Source organism: Vanacampus margaritifer, chromosome 16 (genome assembly GCF_051991255.1).
Source record: "Vanacampus margaritifer isolate UIUO_Vmar chromosome 16, RoL_Vmar_1.0, whole genome shotgun sequence".
In the NCBI taxonomy this organism is placed as follows: Eukaryota; Metazoa; Chordata; class Actinopteri; order Syngnathiformes; family Syngnathidae; genus Vanacampus; species Vanacampus margaritifer.
The window spans coordinates 3,887,262-3,906,098 of NC_135447.1; the positions used below are offsets into that span (position 1 = coordinate 3,887,262).

Below are 18,837 nucleotides of genomic sequence, written 5' to 3' on the forward strand. Positions count from 1 at the left end.
ATCGAGCTTCACCCGGCTCCAAAACTGCTGACTCATGTCCAGGTTGTTTGGGTTCGGTTCTGTCCAACAAAATAAGGTGAACGGGTTTAGCTGGGAGTCTGACTCACTCTTTGGAAGCCAGCGCCGTTTATGCATCCAGCTCCGCTTGTCATTCGGTCGAGGTCGGCCAGACGGCCAGTCGGAGCGCTCCAACTGGCCGGCTTGATTGGTTGGATGTCGTCCAATGAGAGAAGGGCAATGTCTTCTGCCCGAGATGGGTTCGTTTAACGGCAGGCGGCAGAAGATCTTTGAGGGGATTAATGAATCAGTCTTTGATTTCTCGCATCCCAAATTATTTTATCCACACTTTTACTCCTCTCTTATCGATCTTTGACACGTTAGTAAAACAGGAAGCTAGTACTGATAGATGTGTGGATTAAATGCATGGATGTTGGAAAGGATACTTCCACGTAGATTTGTTTGCTTTTCGCCAATGTGAGCTCAAGTCCAAGTGTGGTCTTGCCGGCGGTGCGCTTTTTGTGAGCCTATTAGCGTCCAGCTAATAACATGTTGGCAACAAGAATCAATTCTCATTGCCTGGCCAGCTTCTTGTGAGGCTCGAATGGTTGTGACGGAAAATCAGGCAGCGACATGAGGCTTTAATGTTTGTTTTGTCTGAAGACATGCCGGGGATAGGGGTGCGACGCCACGTCACTGACGGTGGGTCTCAAAGAGGGTGCGGAGCTTTAAAGCAAATATGGCAGGCCACACTCTAAAAACAGTTTTGTCAAAAATAACCCAATTTGGATAAAAAAAATGGACCAATCCACTTCTTGGCTCAGTTTGACCCAAATTTCTGGGTTGTTTTGTACAAAATGACCCAATTTTATGGGTTGTTGTATTCAAAATGACCCAATGTTGTGGGTTTTATTCAAAATGACCCAATTTTATGGGTATGCAAAATGACCCAATTTATATGGGTTATTTTGTACAAAATGACCTCATTTTATGGGTTGTATTCAAAATGACCCAATGTCGTGGGTTGTTGTAAGCAAAATGACCCAATTTTATTGGTTGTTGTATGCAAAATGACCCAATTTATATGGGTTATTTTGTACAACCATACCCAGTTTAATGGACTATTTTATACAAAATGACCCAATTATATGGGTGGCTTTGTGTGAAACAACCCAAAAAGTTGGGTCAAATTGACCCAAGTAGTGGATTGGTCCATTTTTACCAAAATTGGGTTATTTTTAACCCAACATTTTTTAGAGTGTTGGGTTAAAAAGTTTGAAAAGAAACTATCGATGCAGTTATTTATATATATATATATATATATATATATATATTTTTTTTTTTCATTTAGCTGTCACGAGAACAATCTAAACTATGCAAACATGACTACCTGACTACCAAACACACATTTTCCACAAGCGTCCTTTAAAACAGCGCCTGGCATCAAAAGGAAAAGAATCAAAGCTCGCTAAAGGTTATTAGCAGGGGCTTTTTTTTTCTTTTTTTTTTCATCTTTGGGGGATGTTCACCGAGTCAGCAGCCCCGAGGGAAGCCACGGATTCTTCTGAGACAAACCCGCCTGTCACTTAATGGAGAGCGACTGTTGCATTGTGGGTAGTTGAGAACATCGTGCGGCGAGAAATGTTTTTTTTTCATGCTTTTGATACACACCCCACCCCCCTTGGTGGTTCTTCTTACCACATCCGGCTGACACATAAGCAAATATGCACAAAATCGAACATTGACAGGAAGTCTTAACATTTTGGTTTGAGGCGGGACTTTCCTGAGGTTCAGGAAATTTTGTCTGGCTTTCACTAAATTGGTATAAGATAGAAGGGTAACGCTAAAATTCCAGGAATTAGCAAAGTTTCATGATGCATCAGTATACTGTTTTGACAATTTAGCACCAGAGGCCGCTTAACTTGGCAACATGACATTTGGTAGGCTTATTTATCTTGAGTAGACCCACAAGAAATTCTCAAGAAGCCATGGCCAAAAACACACGGAAAGTCTGCCATTTTGGTTTGAAGTGGCCGATTAAGGATCCGACTTGCCATAAAATGTGACATCTTTGACGTCTTTCTTATCGGCATGAAATGTGTCTATCGTGATTAGACCCACAAAAAAGTCTTAAAAAGCCAGGCCCAAAAACATACAGGAAGTCTGCTATTTTGATGTTTGGCGCAACCATTCCACGGTCTCCACGTAGCTCTCAGTCTCCAATCGGGTGCGATAGCTTTGACGCTTCACTGTTCACAGGCTCCACTTGTCCTGCCTTGGTTGTATTAGCCTAGGATACATTAGCTTAGCTCTGGACATTTCATTACTATACTCCATCATATCCACTTTATTGCTGTGGCTTTCAGTCTGCCTTCAGATACGTTAGCTTACCCTGTTTTAGGCATTTACTTCTTTTATCTATGCAGCCTTTGAATGCTAATGCTAAAAATGCTAACAACAAAGCAACATCCTCCTAAATATGCATGTGTTACTGCAAATTTCTTCTCCTTCTAACAGACAAACGTGCCATGTTAGCTCTAGAATGCTAGACGCTAACGTTAGCAATGTTCAACGTGTTTACACTAAGGTGACGGGCGAATGCGTTCAAGTGTTTGTAAACGCGTGCGTCATCGCAGCTATACTTGAAATACACATACATATTGCATTGCTTCCTGGAACAACATCATGACTCATTCGCTTCCCATAGTGGGCCATAAAAGCAATTTACGCACGCACACACAGATGTGGTGACATCATCCCGACCAGGAAGTGTGTGTCTGAGTACCTGGATTTGTGGGCTCTCCATCTCTCTGGAGGTCTTTGATGATCTTTTCAAGGACACACACGCACACACACATCTACACACAGGCACGCACACGTAAACACATAAATTGTATCATAGTGTGATAGAAATTACAAAACAGGCTAGCATACTTTAGCTCAATTTGTATGATTATACTCCACAGTCTCCATTTAAGCGCGGTGGCCCTTATTCTCCTCTTGGATATGTTATCTTACACTGTATTGTGACACTTTGCTGGAGTATCTCTTAGCCCTCGTTCCGTTACTTAAGCCAAAGCTGTTGCTGTCCTATAGCTACATATATACTCCTGTGTCTCCACTTGGCTGCATCTGCCCTCAGTCTCCCCTTGGATATGTTAGCTTACTTTGTTGCTTGTTTGCACTTTCTTCCAGTGGCCCTCAGTCTCCTCCTGGCTATGTTAGCTTAGCCTGTCTCGCCCCATTGCGTTCCAGATTCTGCACCTTCACACTCCACAGTCTCCACTTGGTTGCAGTTGCCCTCTCTGCTACATGACCCTGTCCTGTTGCTGTGTCTTTGGACGCCGCAGCACCGTAGTCCACTCCTCCCACTGCGTCTCATTCCTGGATTAGCCGAGCGAAAAATATGAATGAAAACATTCCCGCCGGCCATGTTTGCCCAAACGGTGCCCGTATTCCCCCTCCCCCCCTTTTGGGTTTCCCATCTCACCCTTTTGTCAAACATTATTTGCTCAGGCTGCAGCTCCTCTAGAGTAGCGGTGTGAATAAGTCGCACTCATATCCATGACAACAGGCTCACTGTGCTGGTATCTCAAGCACACAAAATGGCAGCTCACTATAAATTCAAATATGACGGCAGTTAAGTTAGAATATTCAAGTTGTAATATTAAGAGAGAATTGTATCACAACAAAGTCATAATATGACTAGAGTCATTTGTTTGAATACAAGATAATAGCCATCATAGTCGTCAAGAAAAAAATTACATAATATGAGAAACATGATTTTCAAATTTTTGTCTTAATATTATGGAATAACATTTCCCATGGAAATCAAAAACATTATCCAGGGGGAGCGGCAATTGCACTACTATGGAATTTTTTTTATCTCCCCCCAACCCCCAAAAAATGTCTGCATTTTTCAAAAATAAAGTAGTAATAAAACAAGCAAAAGGAACCAAAGTCCTAGTATACAGGATTTTTTTTTTTTTAAATACTATCATAATGTTAAAATCTGAAGAAAAAAAAATGAATTATTATGGTAATATTATGGATATTACATTATTTATATTTCAAGAAAATACCCCCCCAAAATATGAGAATTAAATTGGAATAAAAGTCTAAAGCTTCTAAATAAGTAGCTGTAATTTTTTACAGAGCCAAGTCTTTTTTATTTTATTTTATTTTATTTTTTTACTTTTTCTGAGCACAAACTTGTAATATTACAAGAGTAGAAAATTCATAATTTCACGAAACTGAACATTTTAAATACGGTACTGTAATATAGGGGGTGGGACAGAACATGCATTCCCGCGACCCTTTTGAGGATAAGCGGTTCATAGAATGGATGGATGGAATATATAGATATTTTTTAAACGTGCTCCTTGATGTAAAGTGAACTTTGAACTCAAACCACCACGCTTGTTTCTTATCGCTCCCACATGGCCCAAAACATACTGCAGGTTTACTTACTGTATATTTCAATTTTGCTGTATCATGCTATAACCCATAATGAATGTACAGTATGTCTCTTACTACATTTAGCCTGCTTGAGTCTGCATGCTAGTGTGGGAGCAGAGGATGGAGAAGTCTGTTGGCATAAACACACACACACACACACAGTGGCTGAGTGTGGTGGTGTGAAAGGTTTGGGTATAAAGAGGGGATTATTGAAAAGAAAGGGGAATCGCAGTTTTCTCAGCCAGGCTGTGGCAGAGAGGTATTCCAAGAATGACATTATTACACAGACACACACACAACACGCACACACTTGTCTTTGCATCATTGTGGGGGCATCTCATTGGCATGATGCATTTCCTAGCCCCTTCCCCTAAGCCCAACCATTAAAAATGATTGCCTACCCCCATTCCTTACCCTTACCTCACCCACAACCCAATTCAAACCTAAACTCTAAAACCAAGTCTTGACCCTCAAAAAGAGGTCAGAACTTGTGGGGACCACCAAAATGTCCCCACAATGGTAGTTAAACCTGGAAAAACATGTGTATGGGCCCCACAATGTAGCAAAGACAAAAGCACACGCACACGCACATTTAGATGTTAATCAAATATTAATATTCAAATATTTTTTGGGATTGACACTGTGGGAAAGGATTAAGAAGAATTAAAAGATTAAAGTTGGAATATCACAAAATGATTTACGTAATTTTGTGAGAATAAAGTCAATGTTTAACGTGGGGGGGTTAATGGAGTAATTTTCCAAAAGTGAAGTGATAATATTACAAAACCTTAAAGGATCTTTGTGCAGTTTGTCACTTTTTTTTTTACTCGCGACTGCCACCTCTGGCCCAAAGCGTAACTGCAGCATCTGCGTCAGGCTCGTTCATGGTGCGCGATCTTTAAGCGACAGCCACGGTTGACAAACAGACACGACTTCAAATGAGGTAAGAAAAACTCCGCCCCTCCCCTCCCCAAGGAAACTGTGGAGTGTTCGGGTCCGCACACTCTACTATAGAGGGAAGAAAAAAGCTGATAGGTGCAGTCAGAGTAAAACGGTCAGGGCTCTTCGTACTCATCTGGGCATTGGTAGAGCATGCATGATGTAGTAAAAGCTTTAATATTACCTTTTTAAACTGCACACTGCACCTTTAAGAATTTATTTGGAATACGAGAAACTTGCTGTAATGGTATCAGTGCAACACTGGGCTAACATATTTTTTTGTTGCAAAAAAGTTCACTCTTCCGCAAAAATGTTGTTGTTTGCTCCAGTGTGAAGCCATAAATTAATAAGAAGCACATAAAAGAGCTTTCTGTATCTTCTGCTTTGCTGAAGGTGTAACTTTTTCTACTCTTAATTCCATCAGGCCAACATCCATCACTTGACACTCTTAACGCCATAATGTTATTCCCAGCTTGAAGCATACACACCCTTTTTAAAAAAAAAAAAAAAAAAAATTATCAGACACTTCACTCTTCAGGAGCTCGTGCGTGTGTCGAAATCGGCCGGAGGGTCAGACAGGCTCAGCCCACGCTGGAAAAACGTCTCCTATGTCAACACGTGCCAGTTGACAAAAGATGATTGTTTTACAAGGAAGTAAAAGTGATCTTGCCCGCCGCCACCTTGCACAATAGAAATAAATATGACGACTAGAAGTAATTCATAAAAGGGCCAATTCACGCTCAGTCAGTCACGGCTAAATACTCGATCATAGAATTTTTGCTATGAACCTGTAATCCCCCCCCCCCCCATTGGTTGCAACTGCCACATTGCACAATAGAAATGAACACAGCAACTGCAAAGAATCCATCCAGTTCATGCACAATCACAGTCGACTATCATATAATTAATGTCGTCACTCCCCTTCACCCGTTACTCATGATAACTGCAGCTACCTTGCACAATAGAAACAAACGTGACGACTAGAAATAATCTATAAAAGGGCCAATTCATGCTGAATCAAGCGTGAGCAAATGCGCTCTATCACAAGCTGACTATTAAAAAATTCATGTGGTCGCTCCCTTTTGCCAGTTTTTCATGATAACCGCCGACTTGCACAATAGAAACAAACACACCGACAACAAATCGTCCACAAAGTCAGAATGATGCAAACTACAATATCCCTGTAGTTAATACAATGGCTCCTCTCCTGTTATTCATCACAGCTGCCACCTTGCACAATAGAAATACACGGAACTTTTTTTATTATTATTATGTAATGCATTGTGTACGTGTGTGTCAATGTGTGCATGTAAAAGTGTGGCCTTGGTGATGATTATGTAGGAGGTGAGTCATGGAAGCAATGAAAGTGACAGATTGAATAGGAAGCCTCACATTTCTAGTTGACATGGCGCTCTTAAATGTCTTATAAAAGAACACAAAAGCACACAACACACACACTTCAATAACACACCGATGAAATAAGACACTCAAGCTGCTTTGCGCCTTACGTAACAGACCATTCTCTCATCTCACTGTTGTGTGTGTGTGTGTGCGTGTACCCATAGTGAGGTATCCATTTGTCGTGTTATTTAATTATTATCCAGAAGTAAAATAGATCAGAGCAGTCTGTTTACTTTAGATAATAAAAGAAGGTGTAAAAGAACATTTTAATGCGACCAACATAGCTCACTGGTCTGATTGGTTTTCTGTAGAATTTAGTAGAAAATCATTAAAAAAAAAAAAAGTTTATTACAGAGTAGACAGAACAGAAAAAAATATGGTTGTTATTTAATTATTTATTTTCAAAATTCAGCCTAAGAAGACCGTTTTGCTTGGCAACATGAAATTTGGTACTTGACACATAAATAAATTATAAATAAATAAATTATTCTAAAGTGAGAATTCTGACAATAAAGACACAATTCTGACTTTAAAGTGAGAATTGAGACAACTCTCACTTTAAAGTCATAATTCGGTGATTAAAGTGAGAATTCTGAGAATAAAGTCAGGATTCTCACTTTGAAGTCAGAATTCTGAGTTTAAAGTGAGAATTTCACTTTAAAGTCAGAATTCTGAGAACAAAATAACAATTTTTACTTTATTCTCAGAATTGTCCCTTTAATCACAGAATTCTGACTTCAAAGTGAGAATTCTGAGAATAAAGTGAGAAGCCTGCCAAATAAAAATTCTCTCTTCAATAACACACTTATTTAATGTATAAATATTATTCTCTGAAATAAAACGATTTTATTTAATTATACTTGAGTAAATAAATTAAGGAAAGTTGACATATTGCTAGCTTGTGAAAAATTGGCGACCAACTAAGCTAATATAATTTGTGAGGATATCGTGTCTGTCAACGAGAAACCAAAACATGAAATGAATTGTATGTGTGTGGTTTACTGTGCACATTTGCCCGCCGTGTGTCTGTTTTGATTGTTGTGTCACATGACTTTAATGTCAGTCGCGGGCTACCGGCTCCCACTGGGTCACGCAGAGTTCCCGACCCCATTTCGCTCTCTTGTTGACTGTGGGGAGACGTTTGCGTCTGGAAGCGCTGGAGAGCAGACAGTGCCCGGAGGAACTTCCTGCCCCGCATCCCCCCCCCCCCGATCGCTCACTTTGACACACTTTCAACTGTTAGGGTCCGAGCCTACCCTCTTTGTTTTATCACCGTTGTCATTCTTAGGTCATATGACCATTTCAAGTGTTCAACAACTAAAAAAAAAAATAATTGGCTTGATAATGCTTCATGGACTTTTTCAAATTCGGTCCCCAAAGCCAACTTCACTTAGCAACATGAAATTTGCTCGGCATGTTGTCAATCATGAGTAGGCCCAGAAAATACGCAGAACGTGTGCCATTTTGGTTTAAAGCAGCCATTTTGTCATTTTAGATATTTCCAATGGCCCTTGCCTACCAACTTTAGAGCAAGTGATTAAACTGTTCACCTTTTTTTCCAGGTTACTGCCCGAGTCAATGGGCGGAACTTCCAACGAGGGCGACGTGCACCCTCGACCTCTTTCCAGCCAAGTGTACAGCTGCTACGACCTGGACGACACGGACGTGGCCTGGCTGGAACTCGTCAACCAAGAGTTTGTGCAGATGGGTGAGTGTTTGCAGTTGTCTTTATTATTGTATCATAGTGAGGTAGGGATAAACAACATCTTGCCCTGATTTGAAGAAATTATGTTTCTTGACGCAAGCTAGCTAATGTTAGCAGCTAATCCAATCCCTTGCTATATTGTGTTCCATCTATATTGCAGTTTTTCTGTTAGACGTCATTTTTGTGAGGTGAATTTCCGGAATGTAATTTTACTAGTTAACTAGTAAATGACTCGTTAGTGAGCATTAGCCACTAACATTAGCCGCTATCCTGCCCCATCTCCTCAGCGCTGCCTGCGCTGGCCGAGCTGACGATGGAGCGCGTCCTGGTGGAGCTGGAGCGCGTGTGCGAGGAGAAGATGCAGCAGGCCATCGAGGCAGAGGAAGGCCTGGGCATCGAGTACGACGAGGACGTGGTGTGCGACGTCTGCCGCTCGCCCGAGGGCGAGGACGGAAACGAAATGGTCTTCTGCGACAAGTGCAATGTCTGCGTTCACCAGGTACTTGAAGCCAAGTCATGTTAACTTTGTTGGCTAAGCTTGCTCGCGCCAGGATTGGCAACCCAAAGCCCCAGTTTTGTAGCATAATGTTAGCATTTAGCTAACAGCATCGCATTATTAAATGAGAAATACAAGTGTATTCCTTAGCTTGAAGACAAAGGAGGTGTTCACGTGACTGCAAAGCTAGCATTAGGCATTTTAGATATATTGCTAACAGTAGCATGTAGCATTTATTGCTTCACATGTTGTTAAATTTAGACAGATCTTAATGACGGACGGCCTGTTAGCGCTAGTGTTTATTACCCACTATTGTTTACTACATATAAATGCTGTATGAAGTCTTTAGCATTTAGCTAGCCTCTTTAGCTTAGCTGGCTAACCTCTCTCACGCTCTGTTTTGCAGGCCTGCTACGGCATCCTGAAGGTCCCACAGGGCAACTGGCTTTGTCGGACGTGCGCCCTGGGCGTGCAGCCCAAGTGTCTGCTGTGCCCCAAGCGGGGAGGCGCACTCAAGCCCACCCGCAGTGGAACCAAGTGGGTCCACGTCAGTTGTGCCTTATGGATACCCGAGGTGAAGCTCGCGACTAACTACTACTACTACTTGCTCAAAATAAACGCACATACTAATGCTGCCCGGCTTGTTGCTATGCCGGATCATTGCAGATTAAAATTATTAATTATATATTTTTTTGTCGACTTAGCCGATTGTTATTATTTCCCCCCCCCAGCTCTAATGTTTATACACAGGACTCACAAAATGCACACGCGCAAACACACATTTCAGGTCTGACTAGTAGAATTTGACCCATTTGTGTGGATGCTTCTAGAAGAGTATGTGTGTTTGTGCTTTCAAATGATACACCCCCTGCAGCGTTGTGTGTGTAGCAGCCTTCAGTTCCAACAGAGGTCTCACTTAAATGCACACACACACACACACACGCACGCTTAGCTTCTAGCATCTCCATCACTGCAATTTTTATGAGTTTTTTCCTGTTTTCCTGCTGGGAAAGACACAAACAACGCTACAGCCTTTGGGTACAATAACTTCCCTTAATTTGTGTGCGTGCGTGTATATGTGTGTGACACATCAGGGTCAATTAACAGACAAATCAATCAGTCGCGGCACTGAACAAGCAAGCGCCCGTCATGGATCAGCACAGTAACAAACAAGGGGAAATAAAACAAAAACAATTCAGTATTATGATGGAATATAAATTGTAGTTTTGTTTGTGTGCTAGGTGAGTATCGGCTGTCCGGAGAAGATGGAGCCCATCACTAAGGTGTCCCACATTCCCGCCAGCCGATGGGCTCTGTCCTGCAGCCTGTGTCGAGAGCACACCGGAACATGCATACAGGTACTGGTGGCTAGCAGCGTGAAATTTGGTTGCCAAAAAGTCTCAGGAAGCCATGTCTGAAAAGACACCGGAAGTCTGCCATGTTGGTTTGGAGTGGCATTTTTTAGGGTTTGATACATCATAAAAGGTAAAAATTCAGCCCCTAAAACCTGTTTTTCGGAGGAACTTTAAATTTGGTAGGTGTATCTATCATAAGTAGACCTACAAAAAAGTCTCAAGAAGCTATGCTGGAAAAGGCAAAGGAAATCTGTTGTGTTGGTTTGAAGTGGCCATTTTAGGGTCTGATACATCATAAAACATGACAAATTTGGGAAAATTCAGCCCCTGAAGCCTGTTTGTCTGAGCAACATGAAATTTGGGAGGCATGTCTATCATGATTAGACCCACAAAAAAGTCTCAAGCAGCTATGCCTTAAAAGACACGGAAAGTCAGCCATTTTGATTTAAAGTGGCCATTTTAGGGTAATTTTGACCGCCGATAGCTACCAAATTTGAACTACAGTTTACTAGACAGATGGATGATGGTCAATTGTGAACCACTTTAGTTTTCATAATGGTGAAATTTGCTGCCATAAAACACAAAACGTGTAAGTCAACTCTACATGATCAGAACTTGACCAACCATCTTATGTTTGATGGATGTGACAAAACCCTTGAGGTTCTTTCCTGGTTCTTCCTCTCCCCTGACAGTGTTCGATGCCCTCATGTATTGTGGCCTTCCACGTGACGTGCGCCTTCGACCACGGTCTGGAGATGAGGACCATCCTGGCTGATAACGACGAGGTCCGCTTCAAGTCCTTCTGTCTGGAGCACAGCGGGGGCGGAGCGGCCCGACCCGAGTGGACGGCCGAGCTTCCGGAGCCCAGATCGGTCCCGTACTCGGTGTCAGAGAGGGCCGAGCGGGACCAGCTGGAGCGGGACAAGGTGAGCCAGCGGAAGCAGAAGCTCCAGGAGCTGGAGGACGAGTTCTACCGACTGGTGAACCCCGGCGAGGTGGCGGAGAATATGGCGCTGCCTGTCATGCAGGTACTTTCAGAGCCTTAACTTTTTGATATCATAGAAAAACCGCTCGTGCCAAGTCAAGTGGCACCTTCGCTTACAAGTGACGTTTTTTTCATTGTGATCTAAGGCAAAATTTGAGAGACATGCCATCTCTCGACTCGATTGATGTGGTGACTAATCGGCCAAACCGACTACAGCTCCTGACATCTTTTATGAGGCCACACCTTTTAAAATCACTCATTTAATTTACGAATACTACAGTAAAAACAGTCTCTTTTTTTGGATAATTTTATTTTATATTATTTATATATTTTATTTATTGATCAAAAATACATGACAAATAATTGTGTTTCTGAGGAATGGATTAATGGCACCAAATTAATTTGATATACAATAAAATCACTTCCATCTTGGGTTTCGGGCTCACTGACCTGCTATTTTGCAGATTTTTTGGTAGTTTATGTAACTATTTTGTTCTGTCTCCTGTTTATCTTGAGTGTAATTCCACTGCTGGCCACTAAATGGTGGCACACTATTGTGTAAGTGTTAGTTTACCACTGTAAATTTGAAAGAAGAATGAAAACAGGAAGTATTTCAAGCTCTGTCTAGTTTTTGCTGAAGATTGTTGAATGTGAAATACTACTTAATCTTGATTTTTACCCCTACAGTAAGTATTGGCTTTCGGTTCATTTTATAGTGTACATCTTTGGAGTTGATTATTGTTTGTGTTTGTTTTTAAAATTTTGGGGGTATTTTTAAAGACTTTAATAAAAAAAAAAATAAAAAAATTGTGTTGTAAATGCTATGAAAACATTCCTCCCTAAGGTGGACTTCCTGTACCAATTCTGGAAACTGAAAAGGAAGGCCAACTTCAACCAGCCTCTGGTGACTCTCAAACGAGACGAGGTGGACAACCTGGCCCAGCAGGAGCAGGACGTCCTCTACCGACGACTCAAGCTTTTCACGCACCTCCGACAAGACCTGGAGAGGGTGAGTGGGGTGAAAAAAAAACTCAGGCAACAATGCGTCTCTTATAGCGGAAAGATTGCCGTCCGACATTTACTCACTTGTGTCTTTCAGACCGAACTTGCCAAAACGGGATCATTTAGTGTTTGTAAGGAGGCTGCGACTAGAGTGGGAAGCAACTGTGGCTCTCCCAAACGTATCTCATCATCTTAATAACCAAAACTGCGGGACTGTGAGAACGCGCGCAGCGGTGCCGTTTATATGGAACAGTGACGGCAGGGGTGGGGGGAAGGCGGAAAAATGCATTTTCTACAAGCAGCGAAATAGCCTCAGCCGGTTGACTTAAGGAGTGTAGAAGTGGTGATTTACAGTCTTTATCGATCTTTTCTGTTACACTTTCTTACCTCTTATGGTGATAAAGTGCCCAATAGCTCCCCAGAAGGCAGCCAGACTTCAACAAGTGCTCTCCAGTGCCTCCTTTCACGCCGTCGCTAAGATTAACTCCGCTCGGGTTCATCACGGCGACCGCAAGTCAGAATCTATCGATTGGCCGCTGCCCTCGCGATCTGAAACTCTCCCGGGCCCCCACCGCCCGCTATCGACGCCTTTCACGTTGTTTATCCCGTCAATATGAGCTGACGTGACGGTGCTTTGGCGGTCATGGGGGGGAAATCCTTATGAAAACAACACTCGGGGTTAAATCACAGTGGATCAGATCGGCGTCTAAAATGTAACTAATGTAGCTAATGTTAGCATCAAGCTAGTAAAAACGAAGCTAGTTTCTCTTATTAAATGGCTGAAGAAGAGACTAAATAAGCTTTAAAATATTTTTTACATCATTTTTATTTTATTAATTTTACCCATATAATTGAACCATTCTTTCTGTTAAGTTGCTTTTTTTCTTTCAAAGTTAGCTTGAGTTGATAGAAATATTGATCATGATCCTTAATTCTTCAAAAAGCTGGTTAAAGAACAGCTTTAGAACAAAAAGGTTCAATACCAAGTCCACACATACCTCATCCTGACAAGTGACAAGATTCAGTTTGTCATCTTTTTTCTCTCCGTCCTTCACCATCTTTTTTTTTTTTTTTGCCCTGAAGAGTGTCTGTCAGGATGAAAGTGTTGTATGTCTTGCATTGTGTGTCTCCAATCTGTGTGCGTGCATGTGTGTTGCCACCAGAGAGGTTTCCAATCAACTCTGATTTGCCGGCGAATTAAAAAATCCCTTCCATTCACCATCCGCCGTGTGTGAATGTGTGTACATTTCTGGGGGGGGGGGTTAATGTCGCCCTGGATTAAACACCTCCCCACCTTCCTCCACTACTGGTCTTTGAAGTGCTGCCAGTGTAACGAATTGCTCCGTGATGTCCTTCAAAGCATCCCTGAGCTTTTTCGCCAAGTCGACATTCGGCTCCCGAGTGCTTGACAACAATCGTTGCTTAAGTCTTGCAGGTGTTGCTAGCGCGCCGGCTAACTGTCAACACAAGTCAAGAAAGGGTGATTAGTCATTTGAGGCCTGCGGTGGCTAATGCTAAAAGGGACGCTAGCTAGCAATATCATGTTCACGTCGGTCTTGTCACGGCTAATATACGTGATATTTTCTGTGATATTTACTGTTGTTATTCATGCCGCTGTTAGCTGGATACAACCATTTCCTAACGCCGGATCTTACATAATAATCATTCCTTTTGCAGGGTAGCCTTGGTGGGAGGGCTACTTTTTTATGACGTATTTTATTTACGGAAAGAAGACTGAGTGGGGAAAGAGAAGCCAGACGACAGTTGAGTTGATTTCTCTGGTGGGTAAACGTATTAGCGAGGCCCATCTCGCGTCTTCATGTCTGCCATCAACTGTCTTGTTATGTAACTTGCTCGGGTTCAGACAGAGGACAAGGCAAGGGAGGGGGAAAAAAAAAAAAGCTATTCAATGACTCAGCCTGCTCTCACACACAAATACAGTGAAACAGCTCACAAGAGTGCAGTGGAGCTGCGGGGCAGTCCGCAGACGGGCGTTGGATCGGCATCAGCGTAGCTCCCGGCATGCAACACTGCTCCAAACGCTAACAGCCTTGGCCACAAAATACAAACACACAAATGTATATCTTGGCTCTTAAGTACACATGACATCATCACAGTGACTATTTTTCAGACCCACCCACATAAGGTGGAATTCTGTGACATAGACAGACCATATATATAGTTTTACCCCTCCCACACGCTTTTACTACATTAAAATGATTAAAACTCACTTAAACTTATTACTATCATATCATATCTCAAATTAAAACCCTGGATGAGAGCTTTTCAGAGCTGTAATTATTTTGTCAGTAGCCTCTCATGTGATATAGTAACCACAAAAAGTGTTGTTGTTGTTGCTTTCATGTTTATCCGCACCAAAATGATTTATATTTACTACATCATTATTATTCTTGACATGTTGAACCATCCACATTTCTTAATACATTCAAACCACTGCAACTTGAAAATATTCACAAAATTCAGGGACATCTTGGGGAAAAAAAATCCACATCACCTCACAAGTTTTCATTAAAAAAATATAAGTCCCGTTCAAATGAATGAGATATATTACTTCCCCATTTCTCAAACTGATTTCAAAATACAGTATTCACAAAATTCAGGACACCTTGGGAGCCGTTTTCCACATCCCCAAAATTGACAAAATTCCCAAATGAAACGATAAAAAAAAAAAAAAAATGTCATTTAAAAAAAACAACTTTTTGTCTCAAATTTAACATTTCTGCCGTTTTAATTAATTCAGTTCCGTTCAGTGTCAGCACTTCAGCATTCGCACCCAATATTCCTCCAGAAATGACATTCTCCAGTTCGTATTAGTTATGTCCTCAGGCACATTAAGCTGTAGTATGATAATAAGGTGAGCCTGTAGCGCTCGTATAACATCTTTTATTCAGCCTCTCTTTCCTTTGCCCTACTTCCCACATGTTGTACTGCAGCACGACTATGCTGTACTGTAATGGTAACCCTCATCAATTTCTCTCACCTGTTTTTTTTATTTTTTTATTCCTCCCTCCTCCTCCTCCCTGACGCCATCCCGCTAGCTGCCCCTCTGATACCGCAATGAAATAAATATGAGGCTTGCGTATAAATATTTATTGCCGCTTGTGTGTTTCCACGGCCTCGGCGGGGATAAATAATTCACGGCCAGTCAAACCCTAAATTCGCACGGCTTTGATAAGACAATGGGGGGGGGGGTGTAGGGGCACGTATACACACGCATGCCACCGCGCACATGCTAGGAAGCGTACGGGTTTGACACGGATAGCGTGTCGCTATGCTACAGCCGCGTGTAAACATGCACGAGATGAAATGTGCGCAGTCTTTTCCCATAAATGTGTGATGCCAAAGTTGTCACAGATACTTAAAGAATATTTTTTTTAAGCATACGTGTCAGAACTGGACTTCAAAATGTGTATGTCTCAGTTCTTCAAAATCTGTGCATGTCAAAGTTGCGCATCAGTCCACTACAGTGGACGGCAGTTTACCGTTATTGCCCATTGTTTTTTTCTTTTCTTTCCCGGCACAAAACAACATAAAAAAAAAAAACACAACAATAAACCAGTCACAACAACAGCGTCAGCTGCCAAATTGTTATTTCAATAAAAGCCTTGCGGATGCCCGCCCTGTCACACATCGCTGCATCGCTCGCTTTAATTCACTTTGCTGCACAAATGTCACCAAAACAAAACAAAGAAAGCTCCTTCAACTGACTTTCCTTTTGAAAAGTCAACAGACTAGCAGCGTAAGTTCCAACGAGGTGTTCTCTGCATTGAGACTGCATTCAAATGCAGACGTGTGTTTAAAGGATGTCAATGTGGTCATGTGTGGCTTTTACATGGCGGCTGTGTGACTAATGGCGGATTCAACAAGTGACAAATGACTTGTTGATGTTCTCGCTGGCTCCGTTGGGAACATTCCATCTTTTGTTTAAACGCCGGCTGTCCGTGCGGTGATAGCGGGCCAATTAGAGATCAATAGTGGTGATATGTAGATGGTTCGGGGCCAGCGCACATGTTCGATTGGGCCCGGTGTTGAGTTTGAAGGTTTGCTTTTGGAGGACCTTTGGAAATGGTCTGGCTTTGAACTAGAGCTGTTCCTTCCTGTGGATTTTTGGGGATGGTTTCTTGAGACTCTTTTACAGTATGGGCCTACTTGTGATAGACATGACTACTATAAATTTCATGTTGCTAAGGGAAACTAGCTTCGGGGCCTGATTTTATTTATTTATTTTTTCCAATAAGCATTTTATGAAAGGCCCCTGTCAGCTTTTAGGCATGGCTTTCTGAGACTTTTTTTGTGGGTCTACTCGTGATAGGCATGCCTACCAAATTTCGTGTCGTTAAGGGAAACTGGATTTGGGGGCTGAATTTTCCCCAAAAATTCATAGCAATCAGATTCATAATTACTCTCTAGGGCAAATTTACATTTGAAGGATCTATGGAGATGGGCAAAGTGGCAGCCTCAAAATAAAATGGTAGAGTCCTTGTTTTATTTTTGTTTTTCGTAGGTCTACACAGGATAGACATGCCTACCAAATGTCATGTTCCTAAGGGAAGCTAACTTTGAGGGCAGACGTTTTGAAAAATGCAAGATGGAAACTTCTGAAATGGCCACTTTGCCCCAAAATGGCTGACTTGTGGCTTTCCAAGCATGGTTTCTTGAGAGTTTTTTTTACGGGTATAGTCATGATAGACATAACTACAAAATTTTTCGTTGCCATGGGAAACTGGCTTTAGGGGGTGAATTTAAAAAAAAAAAAAATCACAATAAAATGTCTCGGACACGTTTGTGGTTGGAAATGACTAAAATGGCCACTTCACAACAAAATGACAGACTTCCTGTGGCTTTTCAGTTTGCTTCTTGAGACTTTTTGTGCGTTTACTGATGATAGCCATCCATTAAATTTAAAGTTCCTAACTGATACAGTCGTCAGTAGCTGAAATATTTGAAAAATGACAGTTTGATAGGCAGAGAATGAGTGAGGAGGAAGTTGGAAAGTAAACAAACAATTGCCCCGCGCCCCCTGTTATGTATCCTGCTTTGCTAAATAACACACACACACACACACAGATTAGCAGCCTAATCAACGACAGGTTCCGCACATTGTGTCCCGGTTGAGAAGTTATTTTTATCCGTAGCGCGCGCGCGCGCTCGCTCGCTCGCTCGCGGGGATAGAACGGGCCAAATCGGCCGAGCAGACCAATCAATCAAGATCAACAGATAAACAGTCAGCCTGCAGCCAACACACTCACACACACACACAGATGTGGTCAGAGACACATAATAATCGAGTTAGCGTCGTACAATCCAGCTGGCCGGTGTCCAGTTTCTGGTGTTTTAGCTGCAAGTGTTCTGGCCTGCACCCAGAGCTCAGAATGGACAAGTTTAGCACTTAAATGCTAGTTTCCAAGCTAACTCCAAAGCAGTGTTTCGCAATCTTTATTGTGTTCATCTTAGCATGTACCCAATCATGAACCCATGTTAGCTTGTCCTTGGGCCGATTCAAATTCTAAGGGCAAGCCGATAGCCGTTTCCCCATTTTCTTATCATGTTGTATTGGTCTGCTTCCAGGTGCGCAACCTGTGCTACATGGTGACACGGCGAGAGAAGATGAAGCACAGCCTGTGCGACCTCCAGGAGAAGATCTTCCACCTGCAGATACAGCTGCTAGAAGAGGACATGGCTGGAGGTACACAGCACATACTTTCGCATATTTAGGCATATGTCTTTGTGGTGTACCCCAGGGTTGCCTTCTAAGTCCCCTACTATTTCATTCCTTTTTTTTTTTTTTTTCATTTCACATTTTCACTTCGTTGTTGCGCCAGTAAGAAAGCTCAGCTGGTCATGTGTGTTCATTCACAATTTTCTGATCATCTCTGGGAAAGTTGAGGGTATTATTGTCATAGACAGGTGCACCTGAATAAATTTGAATATCGTAGAAAAGTGATTTCATTTCGGTATGTCAATACAAAAAGTGATATTCATATATATATATCAAAATGCTACAAAATAAACTTTCAGTCTTTTTTTTAATAGAACCTACTGAAATATATGAACTTTTTACAATATTCTAATGCATTGAAATGCACCAGATCCAGAGAAGAGCCCTATTGAAATTTTTGGAGTAGTATCCGACATAAAATGGCCACTATCATCTGACACAATTTTCTAGGACACACGCGCACACACATACGCGAGAGTATAAGTATTGTTATGCAGGAAGTGCAGCACATTTACATTCCAACTGTGACGAGCTGACAGCGGTTAGTTTTGGCCTCTCTGATCTGCTCTCGCCTGGCGTGTACGTGTGCACGAATTTGTGTGCGTGTTGAACGATGACAAAGGCAGGCGAAATGAGGAAGAAGATGGGTGGGAAGGTTTATGGGATGGCAGTCCGAGTAAAGATAAGGGAGGGAGGGAAGGCGAGGGGTGGAGGGAGGTAGGAAGAAAAGCTAATGAGCTCAGGTACGAAGTAGGACAC

The 18,837-nt window shown here is 42.0% G+C and overlaps 1 protein-coding gene across 2 annotated transcripts in view; it reads left to right on the forward strand.

Annotated features, from left to right (window-relative positions):
* jade2 (jade family PHD finger 2) overlaps window positions 1-18,837 on the forward strand; it is a 42,078-nt gene that overhangs the window by 19,330 nt on the left and 3,911 nt on the right. For both annotated transcript variants that reach the window (XM_077545728.1, XM_077545729.1), the window contains exons 5-11: window positions 8,358-8,503; window positions 8,788-8,999; window positions 9,403-9,570; window positions 10,238-10,354; window positions 11,044-11,379; window positions 12,181-12,345; window positions 17,928-18,045. In XM_077545728.1, coding sequence (XP_077401854.1) covers window positions 8,358-8,503; window positions 8,788-8,999; window positions 9,403-9,570; window positions 10,238-10,354; window positions 11,044-11,379; window positions 12,181-12,345; window positions 17,928-18,045 — 1,262 coding nt within the window. The remainder of the gene's footprint in view (window positions 1-8,357; window positions 8,504-8,787; window positions 9,000-9,402; window positions 9,571-10,237; window positions 10,355-11,043; window positions 11,380-12,180; window positions 12,346-17,927; window positions 18,046-18,837) is intronic.